Source organism: Dipodomys merriami, unplaced genomic scaffold (genome assembly GCF_024711535.1).
Source record: "Dipodomys merriami isolate MVZ:Mamm:240054 unplaced genomic scaffold, mDipMer1.0.p SCAF_9, whole genome shotgun sequence".
In the NCBI taxonomy this organism is placed as follows: Eukaryota; Metazoa; Chordata; class Mammalia; order Rodentia; family Heteromyidae; genus Dipodomys; species Dipodomys merriami.
Genome location: NW_027206512.1, coordinates 24992004 through 25014103, shown reverse-complemented (window position 1 = coordinate 25014103; position 22100 = coordinate 24992004). Strand labels below are relative to the sequence as shown.

Below are 22100 nucleotides of genomic sequence, written 5' to 3'. Positions count from 1 at the left end.
GCTCATCTACTACTTGAGCCACAGCGCCATTTGCACTTTTTCTGTTTATGTGGTGCTGAGGAATCGAACCCAGGGCCTCATGCATGCAAAGCAAGCACTCTACTATTGAGCAACCTTCTCAGTCCCTTATGAGGGGCATATTTTGACTTCTCCAATTTGTCTGAGTAGTTTTGGAAAATACCAAGACCTTTACTTCTAAATGTTATTGTTGGGCTGGGGATGTAGCTTAGTGGCAAAGCAGTTGCCTAGCAAGTGCAATGTCCTGGGTTTGATCCTCAGTACCAAAAAAGAAAAGACTAAATGTTATTGTCCACTAAAGAGAATTCTAGTTTGTTTGCAAAACAGTGAGTTCCACACATAGGACAAGAAAATGCATGATAAGCCAAAAGAAAAGTTCCCACAAGATAATAAGGAAATGTAAAACCTATTCACTGTTCACATGTGTAGTAATTTGAATGTAAAAATACTTTTATAACATCTTTCCAAATGGATTTGTCTAATGATGATCAACCATACCAACTGTCTGTGGTAGTATTTGCTAGATTTCTCCGCTGTGAGATCACTGTTCCCTCCATACTCTACTCCTTAACCTTTCCATACCCTTCACAAAAACATTACACATGAACACCACCTTTAAAGGCTGCATTGGATACTATCAATAAAATATATAATTCTTAACTGGATATTTATCACTTTCCCTTATTTGATATCTATATATATAATATCATTACCACTTAATGGGTATGTGTTTTATACTGTGAGTTTTAATCCAATAGTATTATAGATAGATAGATAGATAGATAGATAGATAGATAGATAGATAGATAGATAGATAGATAGATAGATTGATTGATTGATATGTTTATCACACAGCTACAAGTTTCTACACTAAACACATGGAAGGAATAACAATGAAGAAAAAAATTTCCACAGAGGCAGTTTGAAATGTTTATTTCTTGTACATTTTTAACTAGCTTAATTATCTGTGTGCTCTGTATCATTCTGATACATTATCGTTTTGTGTAATATAAATTGAAAAGGAGATAGAAGGAATAGATAACAAGACAAGATATAACAAAATAAAGCATTTCTCCTCTTTATAAATAACCCAACAAATATGTGATCTTGAGCCATGATTCTTCACAATTTTTTTTTCTTCTTTTGAAGTCTAAAATAAGAAAAAGTGAAGAATGATGAGGAGAAGCATCCATATTACATAAAGGAAACCCTTCTCAGATCTCAGTGCGAAACTTCAATGTAGACTCCTTCATTTGCTGCTCATAGTGTGCATCAAATCTCTCATTCATGGCTACTGTAAAGTGGTTTTTCCAGTCTCCTGAAATTCCTGTAATATAGAGAGAGGATAAGCAATTTAAAGGCTTCCTTCAAAGCCAGAATCATGAGATTTCTAGTTTTCATTTTCGGTTTTTTTTTTTTTTACTATATATTACTTTCACTAAAAACTCGTCATTGTTTTTCTTGCCATCCTCAATTTTATCAATGAAGCGTACATTTTGTATTAGTTGAAGTTAGAAAGATGAATATATTGATTCATGTTTACATCAGTAATGTATTTTATTCATTGAGGTTCCTTAGGATATTGTACTAGATTTTTTAATCCCCCTTCAAATACTGAGGTTCCCAATATTAAAAAAAAATTAAGTGGATGACTTCCTTCCATAAGAGGAATATTGGGTATGTGGTGAAAGGTAAAAGGGGAGACCATGTTCTACCTAGTCCTGACTTATTGAGCATCACTTTCTCGCTAACAGCACACTCAAAACTACACATATCCTTGATAGGCAACAACTTCCATGAAACCGTCATATGAGTGCTGCCCAAGTATTCCAAGTTCTATTTGTTCAAAATGAAATTTATTTTTTCCCTATCAATCTTGTTTACTATATGTATTTTCATACCTAAGCCAGGTGGACATATGCTTTGATGTTACGGCCTCAGCCATAGCATCTAATTCATTGTTTATAGTCAGGTTTATTTTTATCCATTGGTTCTTTCCACCTATTCTGCAACTACCAGACAGAAGAACTGCTCAGAGATTTCTTCTTGGGTTCTTATCTCAGGAAATCAGGCTTTATTTTACCTTCTATCACACACGGAAGGAAGTCATCACCTTTTAAAATGAATCAGTAGTTCACTTGGCTTTAATTAAGAGACCTCAACACTCTCACAGTAAGAAACCCAAGCAGCAAAAGATAACAGATGTGCACTGAAAATTAGGTAGAGGATATAGCAGTTTATCAGCTCTTTACTCTCATGATGAATATTGAGTATTATAAAAGGAGACAGAGCAAATAAAACGTAATCTTATAGCTTAGCCTTGATGGCTACTGCCTAAAATCATAACTACTCAGTAAACTGCAATATGAGACTCAGAAGTTGAAGCCAGCAAAATCAGGTAAAGCTGAGACACTAATCTTCAAATAACCAGCAAAATGTGGCAGTGGCTGTGTGGCTCATAAAGCATTAACTCTGAAGAAAAAAACAAAACAGCCTTCCAAGAGTGAAAAGCCCAGCTAGATGCTATTTGCAATAGGCTAGCGGGAGGTTGAAATCTGAGGATTGCAGTTTGAAGCTGGCCCAGGGTAAGTTCGTGAGACTCATATCTCCCATAAGCCCACCAAATGCCAAAAGTGTGGGTATGGCTCAAATGGTAAAGCACCAATTTTAAACAAAAGAAGCTAATGGAGAGTTCAAGCACCAGTACTGGCACCAAATTTAATTTTTAAAGTGAAACTCAGTTGAAATCCAGTATTTGCTAATATAAATGTATATATATATTATATTTATAATTATATTTATAAATGCAATATACATAAATGCATATAGAATTGTAAATATATATTTTTATGACTCATCATGAAAAGGCTCCCTGCTTTAGCCCATTGGCAAGATTCATATATGTGTTGTTGAAAAAGATTTCCTGACCTTCTTACTGATCCTTTGGTTGAAAGAGTAAGGTGTACACTTCCTCATACTTTAGTAAGAGGGTGTCCCAATACCCTGCATAACTTACATAATTCAGAATGTAAACTGACCTCATCTCATCAGGTCATACATCTGAGATCATTATCTCATTCTATGTTGATATTTTTGCCAAGAAAAGCGGTATCAAATTGCTATTTTTGTCATCAGTCTTAAAAAGTTTCTATCACTTGTTGTTGTTATTCTATTTCTTCATCTCAAAAATGTGATCATGCCCAACCCATTTTCTAGGTTAAAACTTAAGAGGATAAAGTTTATGTTACAGGGTTGATACACATAAGCAGGATACACAGCAAGCAGGATGTGGTGTCATTGTTAGGCTAAGTTTGAGGTGTCCATAGGTTATTTGTAATATAATAAGCTGCAAATCTGAAGAACCAACAAGTAATAACAGTATAGTAGTCATGATAGAAGAAAGAGAAAAAGGAGGAGGAAGAGCAGTGGTGTTTTTGCCTCTGCAGCACTGACCTTAACAAAGTGTTCAAAGTTGGAAAACTGCTAAAGAAAACTTAAATGAGAATAGAGGTACAGAGGTTCATGCCTGTAGTCCCAGCCACCTGGGAGATAGAGGCAAAAGGATCAGAGTTCCAGACAAAGTTAGGAAGACATTTTTCAAAAAGTAAAGGCATTAACTATACTTCAAGGGATAGAGTACCTGCTTAGAAAGACCCAAAGAAAAACAGAAATATGAAGAGAGTGGGATGGAGGGAGAGACAGAGAGAAAGAAAGAAAGAAAGAAAGAAAGAAAGAAAGAAAGAAAGAAAGAAAGAAAGAAAGAAAGAAAGAAAGAAAGAAAGAAAGAAAGAAAGAAAGAAAGAAAGAAAGAAAGGAAGAAAGGAAGGAAGGAAGGAAGGAAGGAAGGAAGAAAGAAAGAAAGAAAGAAAGAAAGAAAGAAAGAAAGAAAGAAAGAAAGAAAGAAAGAAAGAAAGAAAGAAAGAAAGAAAATGAGAAAGAAGAAAGGAAGGAAAGAAGAAGAAAGGATGGAAGGAAGGAAAGAAGGAAGGAAGGAAGGAAAGATGGAAAGAAGGAAAGAAGAAAGGATGGAAGGAAGGGAAAAAGGAAGGAAGGAAGGAAGGAAAGATGGACAGAAGGAAAGAAGAAAGGATGGAAGGAAGGAAAGAAGGAAGGAAGGAAGGAAGGAAGGAAGGAAGGAAGGAAGGAAGGAAGGAAGGAAGGAAGGAAGGAAAGAAGGAAAGAAGGGAAAAGAAAGAAGGGAAAGGAAAGAAGGGAAAGGAAAAAGAAAGGAAGGGGAATATATATAATGGATCCACAGTAAAAATGATCCGATAGAGTTTGAGGATACAGCTATTAGTAGCCCTTTGCAAGCATGACAGTTATTAAGTACTGCATACAGTGCACATAGAAATTTTGCTATAGATTTTTGTCCATAACCATGACAATTTATAATTTCTACAGCAACTGCAAACAAACACCATGGCTTTCGCACCCTTTCTCATGAATGGTGACACTGTTTGGTTCATCATGTCTTCTGGTAACATTGTATAATTGGTAGCTGGATTGTTCTTCATCTCCTGGAATGAAGTATGTTTTATAATCTTGTCCACAAGTTCCTCTGATGGCTTTCTCCCCAGGAACTTCATCAACTTCATGACTTCTTTCCTGATATCCTAGAGTCAGAAAAATGTGTTGAAGACTAAATGTGTAAAATTGCTAGACTTCAATATGTTGCTATCTGGATAAAAGATATTGAGAGAAAAATATTTTTTTCTTATTCTTGACTCATTGCAATTAGAGGTCTAATGAAAACAATCACTTTTGGGGGAAGTAATTAAACCATAATTTTTCTCATCTATAAAATGGATACAAAAGATACTTCAAAGATGGCAAAGAGAAATAAATGAAATGCCTTTTGTAAGATGTTCACTCTAGTTCTTTATGTGTAGTATATGCTCAATTAATGTTACCAATCATTATAATTATATTTTCTCCAAGATTAGTGTCCTATGAAAGATCAAATATGGGGAATAAAAATATGCAGCTTTTATTTTTCCCTTATTCTATTGTGCGGAATAATGACTGAAAACCAAGGGAACCAGAAAGGTTATGAAACAAGATTTTTAAAAAATCCAATACTCAAGTTGGAAAAATCAGATGTATATTCATGACAGCTACAAATATTACAAGCTCCCTACAACTCATACATTGTATTGTAATGTTTAGCAACATCTCTTAATGCAATTATTTGCAACTACAATGTTTCTCTTATATTCAGTTTTCTCTATGGAGATTGCTCTTTCCAATTCTCTGCCCCATTAATTATGTCTTGTGTTTTAAATTTCACTTTGCCTAACACTTCCCTTCAGATAATTTGACTACCTCAGTTTTGATTTAATGACCCAGTGTTTGCTCTGACGAATTCTCAAACCTATTGTCTCACATTTTAAAAAAATTCACTTTACCTCACTTAAAATGTCATGTGTATACATGGATTGTTAATATGTCTTATATTTTCTGTTTGGTACATTGTCTGCACAAGGAAAAGTAACTTATTCAGTCTTAGGCTTCTCATTAATCCAGATATAGTGGAAACAGTAACATGGATATAAGTGATCAAAATAGGGAATGAATAGAATTAGACAACTTGGGGCATACATTAAATTTTTTTGAATTTTATTTCTTTATGTTCACTACGTGCTAAGGGTAGCATTTAGTGATGGGTAATTCTTCTTATACTATATGTGTGTGTGTGTGTGTGTGTGTGTGTGTGTGTGTGTGTGTGTGTGTTGCTGTTTTTGTTGCTTCATGAACTTTAACTTTTTTGAAATTTTATTTTGAAATTGTTCTTGAGATGAGTTAAATTTTTATTCAACCAGAATATTCTTGTTTTTTGGATTTAAATTTATGCTAACATGGCTGGATTATCATGATCTTTTCTTTCTGAAACCTTGGGAAGCTGTGTCCTTTACTTGTTTAAAGACAGCTTGTTTTTGTATCCAGGGTATTGTCAAATACTAACATCTTTGAAATTACTATATTGTTTATGTGTTACTAGATTACTAAGTTTCTTTTGAGTGACTTCTCACCTCTTTCATGTCTTCATAGAAAACAAATAGCATCTGCGGGTTGTTTCTCTTCTCCCACCATGCTTTTACATGATCATACCAGGAGCCATATGGAACTAAAATTAGAAGGGGGAAAATGGAATGGAAACCATACTGTCATTGCTATACAATTTGAGAACAAGTATTCAAATAAAAGCAACAAAAAGATAAATAAGAAGTGGTCATGAAATTAGAACTACAAGATCAATTGCATATATTAAGGAAAATTCTCTGCAGCAAAGGGCAAAATAATGAATAAATCACATGCAGAAAGACAATTCCAATGTTGAAAAAAGGCAGGTGATCTCCCCCTTGCATTAATTTGATTCAGAGCTGGGAGAACATTTTTGTGTGTGTGTGTGAAAATACTGTACAGAGGGGTTACAATTACATGGGCAAGATAATGAGTACATTTCTTATCAAGCATTGTAGCCTCCTCCTTTGTTTCCCCTTCCCATCCCTTCCCTTCTTTCCCCCGTCCTCCCACCCAATCCTCCCCGCCCCCCCCCCCACCAAAGTTGTAAAGTTCGTTTTCGACATAACAACTTGTACTTCTCATTGTTGCAACGGGTCCACCTGTATCCTTATTTAAACGACTTTTTTTCCCCTTCCCCTCCACAAATTATACCGACATCAAATACAGTGAAAGCAGGGGTTATACTGTGTGTGTGTGGGGGGGAACATACAAAGCAACCAGGAAATAATCTTATAAATGCGTTGAATACATATCTTAGGGTTCATTTCCCTAACATCACCTTATCTGACTTTTCTGCTTGACTCAGACATATACAAGATATTGCAAATAAGGGAAACCATGGGACCTATGTTTCTTTGGGCCTGCCTTACTTCACTTAATATAATTTTTTCCAAGCCTTTCCATTTCCTAACAAATGGGGCAATGCCATTCTTTCTGATGGAGGCATAGAATTCCATTGTGTATATATACCACATTCTCTTGATCCATTCATCTACTGAGGGTTGGTTCCATATCTTAGCTATAGTAAATAATGCTGCAATAAACATAGTCGTGCTGGTAGCTTTAGGGTGGTCTTGTTTGTAAACATTGAGGAACCTCCATACTGCTTTCCAAAGTGGTTGAACAAGTTTACACTCCCACCAACAATGCAGTAAGGTTTCCTTCTGTCCACATCCCCTCCAGCATCTAACTTTTTTTTTTTTTTTTTTTTTTTTTACAATATCCAGACCAGTCTGTGTTCCATCTCTGAAAACCAAGCCTTCTTCTTGTTCTAAACTTAAGGACTTTCAGAACTTCTGTGTTTGGGCTAAGAATCACAGGACAGTCAAGAACCAAAAAGAAAGGTGTTCCTACCTTGTCCTTCCATAAATCTCTCTACAAAGTTTGAAAAGGAGTCAGGATCTGGATATTCAGTTACCATCAGAAAGAAGTAATAGTATGAAGTAGCCACATCCTTGGCATTCCGGCCAAGGTAGATCATCTAAGAGGAGAAAATTACATAGTAAAGCATTTAATAGATTTCCCACACTAGTGTCAAGATTTAAAGATATGTTTTAAACTACAAAACATAATATATTCAATATATAGAGGTTGATAAGTATATAAAATTATAAGAAAGTAAACATTTTTAGTTTTCTTTCAGACAGGATCAGCCTTCTGAATGACAAGAATCACAGGCATTCATTTACTCTTATTATGTAAATCACTCAGTCAACAATAAACATATTGGTATTTATACAGCATTATTTTGTTTTCTAAATAAAAAAGAATCTCGTTACTCCTTTGTACAAGAGGAATTAAAAACATAATTATATGGATCTCAGGGAACTATAATGTCTTAAAAATATTGTTAGGTTTCATTCTACATATAGAGGAAATATCTAGGTTTCAAAAATCATGGTTATTACTTTAATAAACAGACTTGGATTTTATTGTAAAAGTTTTACCCCTTAAACTTTGCACTACACTCTAATGTTCTGCTCAAAGACAGACACATAAACTATTCAATCATTTCTCCCCAAATCGTGCCTTGGTCTCAAATCTGTTGGTCTTGAACATTTTTCTATTATTCTTCTCCTTTTGTCACTTTCTTCTTCTTTTTATCACTTATACTTTCCAAATAAATCTGTAAAAATATTCTCTCCTATAGGCTTCCTTTTGTACCAGTAAATTATCCTAGAAATGTTCTAAGAATGACTCAATCCTCCTGTCTCCAAATCTTTTGTTTAAATTTAATATATATTTTTATTGTAAAGATACTGTAAAGAGGGGTGAACCTTTGATGACCTATGAGCTTGAAGCAGTTTGGTTACAAGAAAGCATCAACAACAAGACTATACTCTTCTCTGAAAAAAAATGTGACCTGGAGAAATTTCCTACAGGAATGTTATAACAAAATTATCTGGAAAATACATAACTGTTACTGATGAGCTTCACATATGGAATGATTCAGTAGACTGTATATGATCCAAGATTGCTTTATGAATAAAACAACCATTACAACTTTTAGAAGTCAGGGCCATGGACTTCTAGAGTATGTCAAATATGTCGATATGTCAGTACATTCAATGGAAATAGTTCATGGCTGGTTATAGGATATTTTCAGATTCCACATGTCTGTTTGGGTCATAAAATATTTTTAATAAAGCTATGAAATATTGGAAGAACCATGTTGATGATTCCAGCTCTGCTTTGTATCTCCTTTTTTTTTTAACATTCTCTGTATAAAACAGGGCTGATCACATAAATCATATACTTGTTTATTATACACTTGCATACATAGCTGTAAATCCTTGTTACAATGGCAGGAAACATTGAATTTCTGAACTTAGATCCAACATCCCAGCTTATTGTCCTTTACTCAATTTCCATATATGTGTTATATATAATGTGTGTATCATATATGTGCATACATATATACTACATATATACTACATATATATACATATATATGTGTGTGTATATATACTACATATTGTGTGTGTGTGTGTGTGTGTGTGTGTGTGTGTGTACATGCAAGTTTCTAGCCTAACTTGTTTCAGACCTCATCTATGAGTTTTCATAGGCTAGGTTATATGCACCTTTAAATAACACCAGAAAAGTCCATTGCTCCTGGCCCCTATGTTTTTAGCGCCCTGTGATTAAATACTGGTGGCTGTACTGGAATACAATATGGAGAAAGACTTGAAGATTCATGTAAATATGTACTTCCTATCTTTGCCATACAATACTCCATGACATCTTGGGACTATGATAGCCACAAAACCATGGCCAGATATAGCACTTCCATCATGGGCTGAAAGCAGTAACCCAAATAAAATTTATTTTCTTTATGACTTATTTAGACTAGGGTACTGTGTATTAACACAATTAAGACAGTCACTCAGCAGTTTACCCTTTTCTGATTTGTTTGTACCAAACACAGTATTTTGCAAAAGGAGGACATTTGATATAATTGGTATTAACAATGAGTAGACAAGTAGCTACTATGTATTGAGTGTTTATAACATACTAGGCTCAATACTAAGAAGTATGCAAGTATAATTTTATTTATTTATTAACAATTCCATGAGGAAAATACTGTTAATACATTTCTCTTACAGACAAGCAAACTGAGGCATAGAATTTAATTCATTGTTTCAAAATAATTTCCAACAAATGGTAGTATTATAATTAAAATTTGGATTCTCTGAGTAAGTATTATAGTATGCTTTTCTGAACTATTCAGTGAGAAGGATAAATAAGCAAGTATATAAGACATATTTTAGGCAATATCTGATCAGATTTTTGCCAATGCCTGATTTATTTTTATTGTTCTGAAAATACCATACAGAGGGGTTACAATTACATGGGCAAGATAGTGAGTACATTTCCTATCAAGCATTGTTGCCTCCTCCTTTGTTTCCCCATACCATCCCTTCCCCCACCACCCCCCCACACCCCTCTACCACCACCACCTTCACCCCCCCCAACCCCGCCAAAGTTGTAAAGTTCGTTTTTCGGCATAATGTCTTGTACATCTCATTGTTGAAATGGGTCCACCGTAACCCTATTTCAATGCCTGGTTTTTGTGAGATGCTGAGACTACTCGGCTCTGCTTACCTTACAGTTATTTTCCCAGAAGGAGACTGGAAGCAGCGCAGGTGGCAGGTGCGTCTTTACTATTCTGGGAGAGTCCATCTCTTCCAGCTGTTTTACTCCTGATTTTTAAAAACTTAAACTTAGACCATTCTCCAAACTAGAATGATCTGCATGCATTTACATTGATTTAAAAAAAAAACAGACATAATTTTAAGAGTCTATACTGTGTTCAGAGTGTTACCTTTTACTTTTGAAAATTTATAAAGGACATTATGGAGAGAAAAATCATATGAATTTCACCAAATAGGAGAAACTATTGATAACATCCTAGTAAGTACCCTTTCATGAAATACAACAATATGTTCTTACTCACAGCCATCCCAGAACCAAACCCACACAGAATCTTAGTATCTTCTCTTCTTTCTTCCTCAATATATTATACTCAAACTACAGTAACAAGAAATATTCTGATTTTTAAAATGCATTCATACTGTTACTCTGCAACTTTTAACTATTCTATTGTTAGTTAAAATTTAGGTTGTTTCTAGTTTCCCAAAATACTAAAATAATCTCTGATGAGTATTCATTCGAATATATCATTGAAAACTTTATAGGTGTTTTACCAGCATTTAAAATATTGTCCCATTGAGTTCACAGCAAAATAAATGCTAGCATATATATTACTAGTCTCTGCTGAATGCATATATACTGCAGTGTAAGCCACCTCATATTATACGTTTCAATTTATAGATTTAGCCAGGCACCGGTGGCTCATGCCTGTAGTCCTAGCTGCTCAGGAGGCTGAGATATGAGTATCCCAGTTCAAAGCCAGCCCCAGCAGGAAAGTCCGTGAGACTCCAATAAACCACTAGAAAACCAGAAGTGGCTCTGTAGTTCAAGTGGTAGAGCTCTCACCTTGAGCTGAAGAGCGCAGGGACAAAGCCCAAGCCTATAGTTAAGCCCCATGACTGAAAAAAAAATTATAGTTTCCTAGGTAGAAGGTATAATTCTAATTTCCACTCTTGCTTCAATCTATTTGCTAGCATTCTCTACATCTATATCCTGTAGCATATACATACAGCTTTTGAAATCAACTTTTAACATTACCATTCAGCTTCTCTTCTTTTCTGCATTCCAAGTAAGGTACTCGATTAAAAATTGCATCTTCTTTGCATTTTTCCACATCGCCCTCTTTGTAGATCATGTATACAATCTCACTAATCCATGTTGTGCCTGAAAAAAACGTAAATAAATAAATTTGAGTGTCTATTGACCATGCACAGATAATGACAGGCAAACTGGATTTATACATAGATAAAATGGGAAAATGGTAATGCAAGATTGCTTGAAGAGTATTTAAATAGTCAGAAAATGCAACCAATCTTTTATCTAATCTTTAATCTTATAGTACTGAAAAATAAATAAGGTAGTTGAGCTTAAGCCTAAAAGAGATCTGGCATAAATTCAGCATTTGTGTGAGGTAGGAAAGGATCTTACCAGGCAGAAAACTTGATGCCTTTTTGCTTAAATGCAGGATGACTAATTAAACATTGAAAATGGCAGAAAAAAAACAAACATTAGAACCAAGACTACACACACCCTAAATCAAAGAACTAAATAGATGGGTAGTGACAAAACTGCAGAGGTAAGTAGATGGAAGGCATAAAGTAACTTACAGTTAAACTCTGAGTTTTCTTATCAAAGTCATGAAAAGACATTGACAAACATTTAAAAAAACAAGCAATATGGGCCAGGGTGGTGGCTCACACCTGTAATTCTAGCTACTCAGGAGGCTGAGGATCGCTGTTCAAAGCCAGCCAGGGCAAGAAAGGCCATGAGACTCTTATCTCCAGTAAACCACTCAGAAAACCAGAAGCAAGTGGTAGAGCACTCACCTTGAACTGAAGAGCTAAAGGACAGTGCCCAGGCCCAGAGTTTAAGCCCCATGACAAAACAAAAAAAGCAATATTATCAAAATGTGTTTTAGAAAGAGAGTATTTCTAGTGACAGTAAACAGTAAACTGTGCAATGTTGAAAAGGAACATGAGAGATACAATAAGATGCAGGCTATTAGACATATTTATAGGATTAGACAAAATGTTTTCACACTGGGGAAATAAAGAAGCTAAAGAAATGGAAATCAGAATAATGCTCAGATTTACCCATCAGATGATTAGTTCTATCCTATCATTTAGCCCAGCCAAGATATGGAGGAAAAGTTTAAGAGGCACAGGAACACCAAAAACATATTTTGTGTTTGATGAGTGTAGAGATGATTGAAGATAGACAGACAGACAGACAGACAGACGGACGGACAGACAGACAGACAGACAGACAGATAGATACATAGATAGATACACAGACAGACAGACAGACAGACAGACAGGTAGATAGGTATAGATAGATAGATAGATAGATAGATAGATAGATAGATAGATAGATAGATAGATAGATAGATAGATAGATAGATTAGATAGATAGATAGATAGATAGATCTATCGTTAGATCTAACTTCTAGGGATGCACATGTGTTCCACCAAATCCAGCTAATACATTTATTTTTAAGTGTTAAATTGTACAAGTAGACACAGAAGTCTAGATCAGACTTTCATTTCTCTCTGTGATGATAACATTCCAAAACAATGATAAACAATTGACCTAAACTCAAGAAAAAATACCATTGCCTAAGAAATAAACATTTGTTTGGCTGGATTTAAATACTAGGAGCTGCTTAGTTAAAAAAAAGCTCTTAAATATTTTTGAAATGTGTTTATATGCTATATATAAACAATGATATAAGATGAATATTGTTTACAATTTTAATATGTTGCATGCATTTGTAGTATAATCAAGAATTTTGTGCAGGGGAGGGAATGTTAGTCATGGGGCTTGACTTCAGGGCCTGGGCACTGTCCCTGAGCTCTTTCATTCAGTCTAACACTCTACCACTTTGAGCCACAGCATCACTTTCTGTTTTTTCGTAGTTACTTGGAGATAAGACTCTCTTGGATTCTCCTGCCCAGGCTGACTTCAAATCTCAATCCTCAAATCTCAGCCTACTGAAGAGCTAGGATTCTATGTGTGAGCCGCATCTGGCAACAATATTGATACATCAATGTACTGGTAAAGTTTTAGTTATAGAGTGTGAGATTGTGGAATAGAGCTCTAACATCCACTTTTTCTATGTCTATATCAAAATTACTATAGCTGTCCTTATTTAATGTGGAAAAGACGCATGTAAGAAATTAACAGCTTGATGTTATGGCTTAAAATGGAGTTATGATATCTAGATGAGAAATCACCTTGACATAGCAAAGAGACCTACCAGACTTAGGATAGGTGACAATGACAAGATCATCTGGCCTTGCTTGGAATGTTTCCACATCATCCCAATATTTGACAAAGTCTTTATACATTGGAATTCCATGGACTTCACCAAAGGCTTCATTGCACTCAAGATCCATCATAGAGTTGAATACTGTAAAAAATAGAAGATACATTTTACACATTGTATGTACTAGAGTATATTTTAACATTGGCATTAATATCTAGCTTTAACTAGCTATTACTCAGGGGAGGTAAAGTTATACTAAAGATATATGTGATTCAGTTCTGGTGTTTTAAGACTTTCTAATGCTACGAGGAATGTAATCTAAGACATAAAAAGATAAGAAGACAATTCTTAAAACTAAGGTAGATGGGGAAGACATAGCATGCTCTAAGAGTATGATGGATGAAAGGAAGAGTACTTACAATCTGTCAAAACTGAAAAGGTATACAAAAGCAAAGAATGAATTTTAAAAGATCAAAGGGTAGGAAATAGACTCATTACCTTGCTCATGTAACTGTAACCCTCTGTACAGTATCTTTACGATAAAAAATATTAAAAAGACAATTATTGGTGCCTTTAGATTTAAACTCTGATTAGAATTTTCTTAATGCCCAAATATGTCATTTAATAAACATTCAAGTACACTCAACTTACAGGCTGTATTTGCAAGAAGTTGAAATGAATGGCACTGTGAAGTTTTTATTGAAGACACAAAACTTGAAAGTTTAAACTTCATTTATTACCTTTGATATTATCTGTACAATTATCTCTCACTAAAGAGTAATCATTAACTCACTTGACTGAAAGTTAAAAAATTGAGGGTAATAATTCTGATTTTCCTGCTCAGTTACACCTAATTTCATGTGTAAGTTTTAATTGAGTTTTCAAATAGTTTTCAAATACATTTCAATATAGTTTTGAATACTTTCGTGTATTATCTTAAGTTATGCCAAAATTTTTCATGCACTTTTTAATCTCTTATTATGGAGACATATTTTGTTGTTTGTAATAAAATATAGCTTTGGGTGTTATAAATGACACATGGGCCATAGTACCAATGTTCCATAGATAATGTACTATTTGCTGCTTAAAAGCTCATTTTTCCCAATGCATTTTTTGGTATGCCACAATAGGTATCTTTGAGTATCAGCATTATCAATTAGCACAGTACATGAGATGGACTATTTTTTAAACTCATTTTGAAATTTTTTTCTAATTTTTCACACCTGCAAAATGCTTTAAATGTTTTTGATTTACATATCACAGATGTTTTATAATTTTTATGTTCTGTACTCCATGAGTTTATGGGTTATTTAAAATATTTTACTGCATGTGTCTATCTGGAACATTGCATTTTCCTCATTTCAGCTACTATTTTGTTTCATACATTGAAAATATAAGGTATTTTTGGTTTATTATTGAAATTCTCTTTTAGCTTTTTTTATTATTTGAGGTCTTTTTGGTGGGGGAGGTAAGCAAGGGTGCTGTTAGTGGCTTTTGAACTCAGAGCTTTATGCTTTTGCTTGGCTTGTTAACTCACAGCTGGTATTCTACCACTTGAGCCCCATTGCCAGTTCTGACTTTACGTGGGAAAATTGGAGATAAAAGAGTCTGTAGGATTTGTCTGACCAGGCTGACTCCAAACTGTAATCCTCACATCTCACCCCCTTGAGTTTCTAGAATTACAGAAGTGAGTCATTTGTGCCCAGTTTTTAGCTTTTTTAATAGTAGTATATAAAACTTTATTATTTATTTTATAACACATGTTATAATTTTGTTTTGTGCACGTACCTGAGTATTTAACTGTTAAAAGATCATGTACTGATAATGATTCCAATGATTAGTGTGTACACAGCATGGAATATAATTATTTAAGGAGACCATCTGGGTGGAATTAGTCACAGTTTGATTATTTGACGTTGTATAAACTTATAAATTAGCTTTAGCTCCGCCGTGCTCCATTTTCTCATCTTCATTTTGAAGATGATAATATTTACAATACATATTTGAAGCAATTATTGCAAATTATAAGAGAAGAAGCTTGGCTTGCTTGGTAGATAAATATGAATTTGTATCATGTATAGCAGACAATATTCAGGGAGCCAAGCTCTGGATCGATCTGTCAACAGTATAATGGCATGGCAAGCTCTCTGTCGAACAGATGAGACACACAAAGTTAACATTCCCCACATTGGAATTGATGATGATAACAGAGATATTTGTATTCAACCATCTATTTTCTCATATTAAACAACCAATATGACTTTTTCTAGCATTTGTTTCCATCTCTTCATTTCTCTAGAGTAACTCAGTATGGTGTTGATTTCAACTTGGCCCCAGATTGCACACCAGGAGAGCCATCCTGTAAGAAGCTTGAATTTGTTTGGTTTTGTCCAAGGAATGGTGTAACATGTGTTTTGGAACCACAAAACAGTATTAGTCACAACTCTTCTTCCCCAAAGAGAAAAGTAAGCAGGTCCCTAAAAGCAATCTCAACTCCTTGAAAATCTGAGACATACAGTATGTAAACTCACCGTAATTGTAGGATTTCTAATAGCAACATAGAAATTCAGTCTCTACAATAAATCTCTTTACACACACATGCTTCTTATTCTCTGAAAATGCTTTTGTTTTCCTTTTTGCTAGAGGAAATGTGCATACAAGGCACCCCCTGGTTCTGTCCATTAATTTGTTTATTTATGTGGCTTACTTTTGGGGGATAGAGCCAAATTTCTAAGAACTGGCTTTGAAGTCAGCTGGGAGCAACTAATTAACTCATCATTACATGGGTGGTTGGCTGAGGGCTGACTGCTAGCTGCAGCTTCACGGTCAGTTTTCATCTCGGAGTTACACTGGGGACATAGGATAAAGCCACTCCCTTCTTTTAATTACTTTTGATAAATTGTCCCACATTACAGTGCATAGATTTGCTTCCTAGCTGGCTCTTTTATCTCAAGTTAGAAGTACACATTTCATAAATGAGGATAAAAGTTTCAGTTGTGCAAAAAGTGTTATAGATGAATTTAATTCAGAAACAATTCTTTCCTTCTTTCTCCTTTTTGTCTCTCTCTTCATCCTGCTCTCTTCCATTTCCCCAACCAGCCTTTTATGTAGAAAACACCCTGTGCGTGGATGCCTCCTGTTGGATGCCTCTTGTTTCTAAACAATATGGTAAATTCTAGGAGCATACACACTAAGCCCCTTGAGTCCTGGTTCTCTTGGACCTCCTTGTATTTAGGGAAAGTGGCTGAAAGCAGAAGCTATCTTTTTCTGCATCTTTATTTTTAATATCAAACTTCAGTACTGTGAAACTAAGTAGATGCTCAGGAATACTTGGTCATTTTAATTATTAATCTTTCTGTCTCTATTCTCCCTTTAAGGGCTTCTAGATAATACAGGCAGTATCATGCCAATGACTTTAAATTTTTGCAGTATTATTTGAAGTCTCTCACTTAAAAGTTACGACAATACTTTTACAACTCTTTCTAGTGATAGACTCCCTCTGATACGTTGCACACAAGTAACCTAAGTTTAGAATAAGTCTACATTCTACCTGTGTCTAGCCTGCTTGTTTTCTTTCCCCATCACCAAAATTAGCAAACATGTTCAGCATGCAACAGTTCCCAGATTGCTACAATACTATAACCTTATGCTACAGTTCTTTAAAGAACAAAACTTTAGGTAAATGAAGACATTATTTCAATGACAAATAAGTGACTTTAGACCCTTTTAGTTCCTTTAAATATTATCTAATAAAACTTCATCTTCCCTGCATTTTCTTTTTTTAAAAACAGCGTTGTAACATATGGCATTGTTAAAAATAACTTTATCTTTCCTACATTTTCTTTCTGTTAAACAGCTTTGCAACATATGGTGTACATTCGATACTTAAAATCTGAGTGCTAACATTAAAAATAAACATACTACCTGGTCCAGATGATCCTGGGAAAGAAATTGAATGATCTACTTTAGTTTTCTTCAAATATCAATGCAAGATTTAAGCTGCGCAGAGAGGATGAGAACTACTGGTGTATTTGGAAAGTTTCTAGTGAGTTTTTATTCTGAATGCCAGAGAAGGAGGCGGAGATTAACTTTGTGTGGGCTGGCCTTGTGATGCAGTGGCTTAACATAGATATGGGGATACATACCTGCACATGCAGTTAGCCATACAGAGTCATGTTTATTCCTTCAGAAATAGAGAAAGCTTAGGCTGTTATTTTTATTTTAAATCTTTGGCTCATAATTTCCTAAATTTCCCAATCGCATTCAGTAGTTTTGGGAGACAGAGTATGAAGAAACCAAGCTGAAGATGAGCAAGAAAATGCCTGGGGCAAAGCACACAGAAGAGAGAGTGGAAGAGAGGAATCCCTTACTCATTCACTGATGAATAATAACATGGGTGAGGTTGACGTTCAAAAGAATACACTTGGTGGAGTGAGAGAAGAAAATGTGACAGAGCAGAACCTGGAGGATGGTAAGGACCCCGAATTGGGACACCTGCCAAAGAAGGCTCTGTCAGACTTAGTCTAGTCCTAACAAGTCAATTGGAAAACACACTGAAACTAACAAGGCAATTGGAAAACACACTCAATTTGACATCATTTCTTTAATGCTAAAACAACCTTGAGGATTAAAGAACAGATGATTACTGAAGAACGTACATATCACACACCTTTGAGTTATTATTTTAGAAACATGACTCTTCTATATAAAGGTACTTAAGAATACTGTTTTAAATTAGACAGGAGAATGAAGGAAAAAATAACCTGGCCAACAGTATATGCCTGAGTGGACAGGAATTCTATAACCTTCTGCATTTTGTGCCACTGTATCTCCTTTGTTCCTGTCCTTCTACGTTTATCAATGCCTCTAACACAATTAGTTATGATACTGGTTATCTCTCATTTCTAGAATTCACTTATTTTGAGAGATAGTGCTTGATTCTTACACACGTGATTATGTCTCCAAATGACCTTCAAATCTTGTATTTTCCTTTAACTAAGAAAAATTCTAATATGCTATCAGTAAAATTATTTATTTACCCAGCTTCCATATTAAAACATAGTTTAAAGTAAGGATCTTAGTAATTAGTACACTGACAGGCATCTAGGAGAAGAGGCATTAAAAACACAATTAATGGATACAAGTGGCTGATGAATTCAAGAAAAATGAAAAGGAAATAATATTTAACCTTACTCAAAGCAAAAAGACTGAAGTGTATTCTGAAGAGCAGAGCTAATCCTGAATAGGGCTAATAGATAAAGTGGACTTGAAACTTCATTCTTCTTCATGAGTAATTGGTACAGAGGATGTTACAAAATGTTTAAACCAATCAAAAACTTTCCCTCTTTTGTACTTTCAGTCTAGAAAAATATCCCAGATAAGCACTTGTAGTTCTTCAAAGATCATACTGTTGTTATACTCTACAAAGTTTAACACAAATGTGGGGCTGGACTGTTTGATAAAATATCCCCATGACAATATTCCTTTCTGCTTGCAACTACTGAGCCTTTTCTTTTCTTTCAGTACTTACATGCAATTTCTTTATAAATGGCATTTTTTTCAAATTATAGAGCGACACTGGCATCATAACTGAGTTTTTAAAATTATTGATAAACATTTTTGTTCATTTTTAGTAGTACTAGGGATTGAACTCAGGACTCAGCATACTACCACTTGGGTCAAGTCCCTTAGTCCTTTTGTTAACATTCTTGTGCTAACTTTGGGACAGCCATGGTCTGATTGTGATCATTTAGCATTCCTTCTTGACTGCTCAAGTAGCTGGGATTACAGATATGGACCACTACCCCTGGCATGTTTTGAGATGCAATCTCACTACATTATTCCTAGGCTGGTCTCGGAGTGTCATCCTCCTATCTCTACCCCCTTTGTAGTTAAGACTATAGGAATGCACCACCATGTCCAGACTTACAACAGTTTTAAATTTACAAAAAAAAGTCTTTTATATAGCTTCCTGCATTGTGAACACAGCTTATTAGTGTGGAATACGTATTGCAATTAAAGAACCAATGTTTGTTCATAGTTTATATTAAATTTCACTGACAAATGCATGCTATCACACATATCCCATTACCACACCTTACTAAATATTTCTACTCCTCCAACAGTCCTTTGTGCTCAACTGAGTCAGGCTCTTCCCTCACCTGAAACTGTAGCAATACCAGTGTTTATTCATTCTATAAGTCACCTTTCTCAAGAGTGGCATCTCATTATGTCAAATAGTTTGTAGCTAGTCTGGATTTGTTTCTTTGAATTAACAATAAGAATTCATGATTCCTCCATGTCTTTTGGTAACATTACAAATCATTACTTGTTATTATTATATAATATCTCATAGATATACTATGGATTTTTTCCATTCATCTATTTATATATTATATATGCATATGTATACATTATTTATGTAAATGTGTATATGTATGTATGTGTGTGTACATATATATATATATCAGTTACCTCTAATTTTTAGTAATTAGCAGTAAGGCAGTTATATAGATTCTCCTGCAGGCTTTGGTAGGGACATGTTTTTGTTGTATTTTGGTAAATATTGAAGTGTACAGTTGCTGCAAAACATGCTGAAATGACATTTAGCTCTGTTTTTTTTCTTAAAAAACAACAAACTGTCTTCCAAAATAGCCACAACATTCTCCATTCCAAATAGCTATGAATAAGAGTTCCCTTGCTATACATCCTGACCAGTATTTTGTATCATAGGATTTTTTTTATCAGATAAGTATTTGCCTGGGCTTAAAGTTTACTTCTACACATGAACTCTTCATAGAGATTCTATTAGTACTATCTTTACTATTAGAAATAGCCATTAATGTCTTCAAAACCCAATCAATTTAGAAAACAAGTTCCAGAAACTATTCAAACAATTCAGAAAACGTATTCCCAGAATTCTGATCTTCTAGAACTACTCCTTGTACTAAATAACATATCAGTCAAGGTATGCCTGAGCATTAAAACCAATAGAAATAAGTGAGCAAGTGAGTTGACACAGCCAGCAAGCAAGAGATAGAAAATATGTATTAGAATTTAGCTCTCATGATAACGAAGATTGGAAAGACTCACCACCATCAGTCTGCAAGCTGGAGGACCAGGAATTCTAAAGTCCTAAGTCCAAAGCTAGGAAAGTCAACCTAAGTCCAAAGCTAGGAAAACAGAGGTGTGGCAATATATTGCTTGATTGAGTAAATCCCAAAGTCAGTAATCTTAAGTGAACTGACAGGCCTTCATGAAGTAGAGGATTTTTTTTTTTGCTGTTGTTCATTAATTAGTGCAGCTTGAGAGTTAGAAAGAGGTCTAACAGTTTGGCATGTTTTGAAACATGAATCAGGAGATGGATATTTCAGCCCCAAGGCTATAGATGAGGCTTTCCCTCCAGGCTTGCACACAAACTATTGGGTCAAAACAATGCTGTTTTGCATCCTTATCTCTTACCACTTTGTCTAGTGAAATTAAGAGCAATTAGCCAATGCCTTTATGTTCCTTAATCTTCCACTCACTATCAGTGAATGGGAAATAACTGATTTCTTAGGGTTTAAATAAAAAAAGAAAACCAGAGACTTAAATTAAAATGTTATGGTTAGATTGAATGTATATGCAATAGAATGATTGAATTACAGTGAGGCAGGAGCTAAATGACCCTCAACTGCTGAAGTGAAAAGTGAACCTAACTACCACAATAAATCATACAGTCCTAGATATTCACAAGACTGAGATCTGAGGATCACAGTTTGAAGCCAGCCCAGGCAGGAAAGACCACGAGACTTTTATTTCTAATTAACCACTCAAGAAGCTGGAAGTGCAGCTGTAGCTCAAGTAGTAGAGCATTATCTTTGAGCGGGAAAAAACATCCTCAGAGACAATACCCAGGACTGGAACAACAACAATAACAACAGGTTTAGCCACTAATATCTATAATTTTGTCTAGAAGTGAAAAGGGATCCTAGTAAATTCTTATTATATACATAGGAAATTCCATGTCAAATGAAAACAGTCATAAAACTAGAGACACCTGGTGTGGTGATGCATGCCAGTCATCCCAAGTACCCTAAGGCATGGTTTGATATGGCAAAAAGTTAATGTGATAGGTATGACTAGAGTGGTGTACAATTGTGCTTGTCCTCTGGATGGTGATACAGTCCCTGGCTAGTCCCTGGCTAAGATCTCCAAGCAAAACAAGAAAAGCTATCTGAAAAATAGCTAAAACAAAATGCCTGGAGGAAGGGTTCAAGTGAAAGAGCTGTTATCTAGCAATTATAAGGCCCTGAGTCCAAAACCCAGTAGACCAAGAAATTCAATGAACAAACAGGAAGTTGCTAGTTTTGAGAGGTTCCAAGTAGAAGAGGTTCTGCAACACATCTACACTGCTGTAAAAGCTACCCAGGAGGTTCATTGTGTTCAAAGTAACAGTGAATAGGAATGGAGAGTCTCCCCTGGGAGCACTCCCAGATCCCTTAAAATGAATTATAGCACAGGCCAACCTCTGGCATCATCTCCAGATAACTGCTCTCCTTTTGAGAGGAATCTATATTCTGTTACTGGCCCTAACTTGAAAGAGGTTCAATATATAGGCACCCCCTGAAAGTGGATAAGGACAGTTTTGCATTCACATTGCTCA

The 22100-nt window shown here is 35.0% G+C and overlaps 1 protein-coding gene across 2 annotated transcripts; it reads right to left on the bottom strand.

Annotated features, from left to right (window-relative positions):
• Nucleotides 1–942: 942 nt before the first annotated feature.
• On the bottom strand, nucleotides 943–20582 carry LOC138820721 (sulfotransferase 1E1-like). 2 transcript variants are annotated; one of them, XM_070012491.1, is made up of 8 exons: nucleotides 20549–20582; nucleotides 13448–13600; nucleotides 11230–11355; nucleotides 10144–10241; nucleotides 7396–7522; nucleotides 6048–6142; nucleotides 4451–4631; nucleotides 943–1345 (listed from the first exon to the last, which is right to left on the bottom strand). In XM_070012491.1, exons 2-8 carry the CDS (start codon nucleotides 13587–13589, stop codon nucleotides 1233–1235), a joined length of 882 nt encoding a protein of 293 aa, XP_069868592.1. In that variant the 5' UTR covers nucleotides 13590–13600; nucleotides 20549–20582; the 3' UTR covers nucleotides 943–1232. The 2 variants fall into 2 exon arrangements, with proteins under 2 accessions (XP_069868592.1, XP_069868591.1); XM_070012490.1 differs by lacking the exon at nucleotides 20549–20582 and adding an exon at nucleotides 17381–17473.
• Between the last annotated feature and the right edge of the window lie 1518 nt (nucleotides 20583–22100).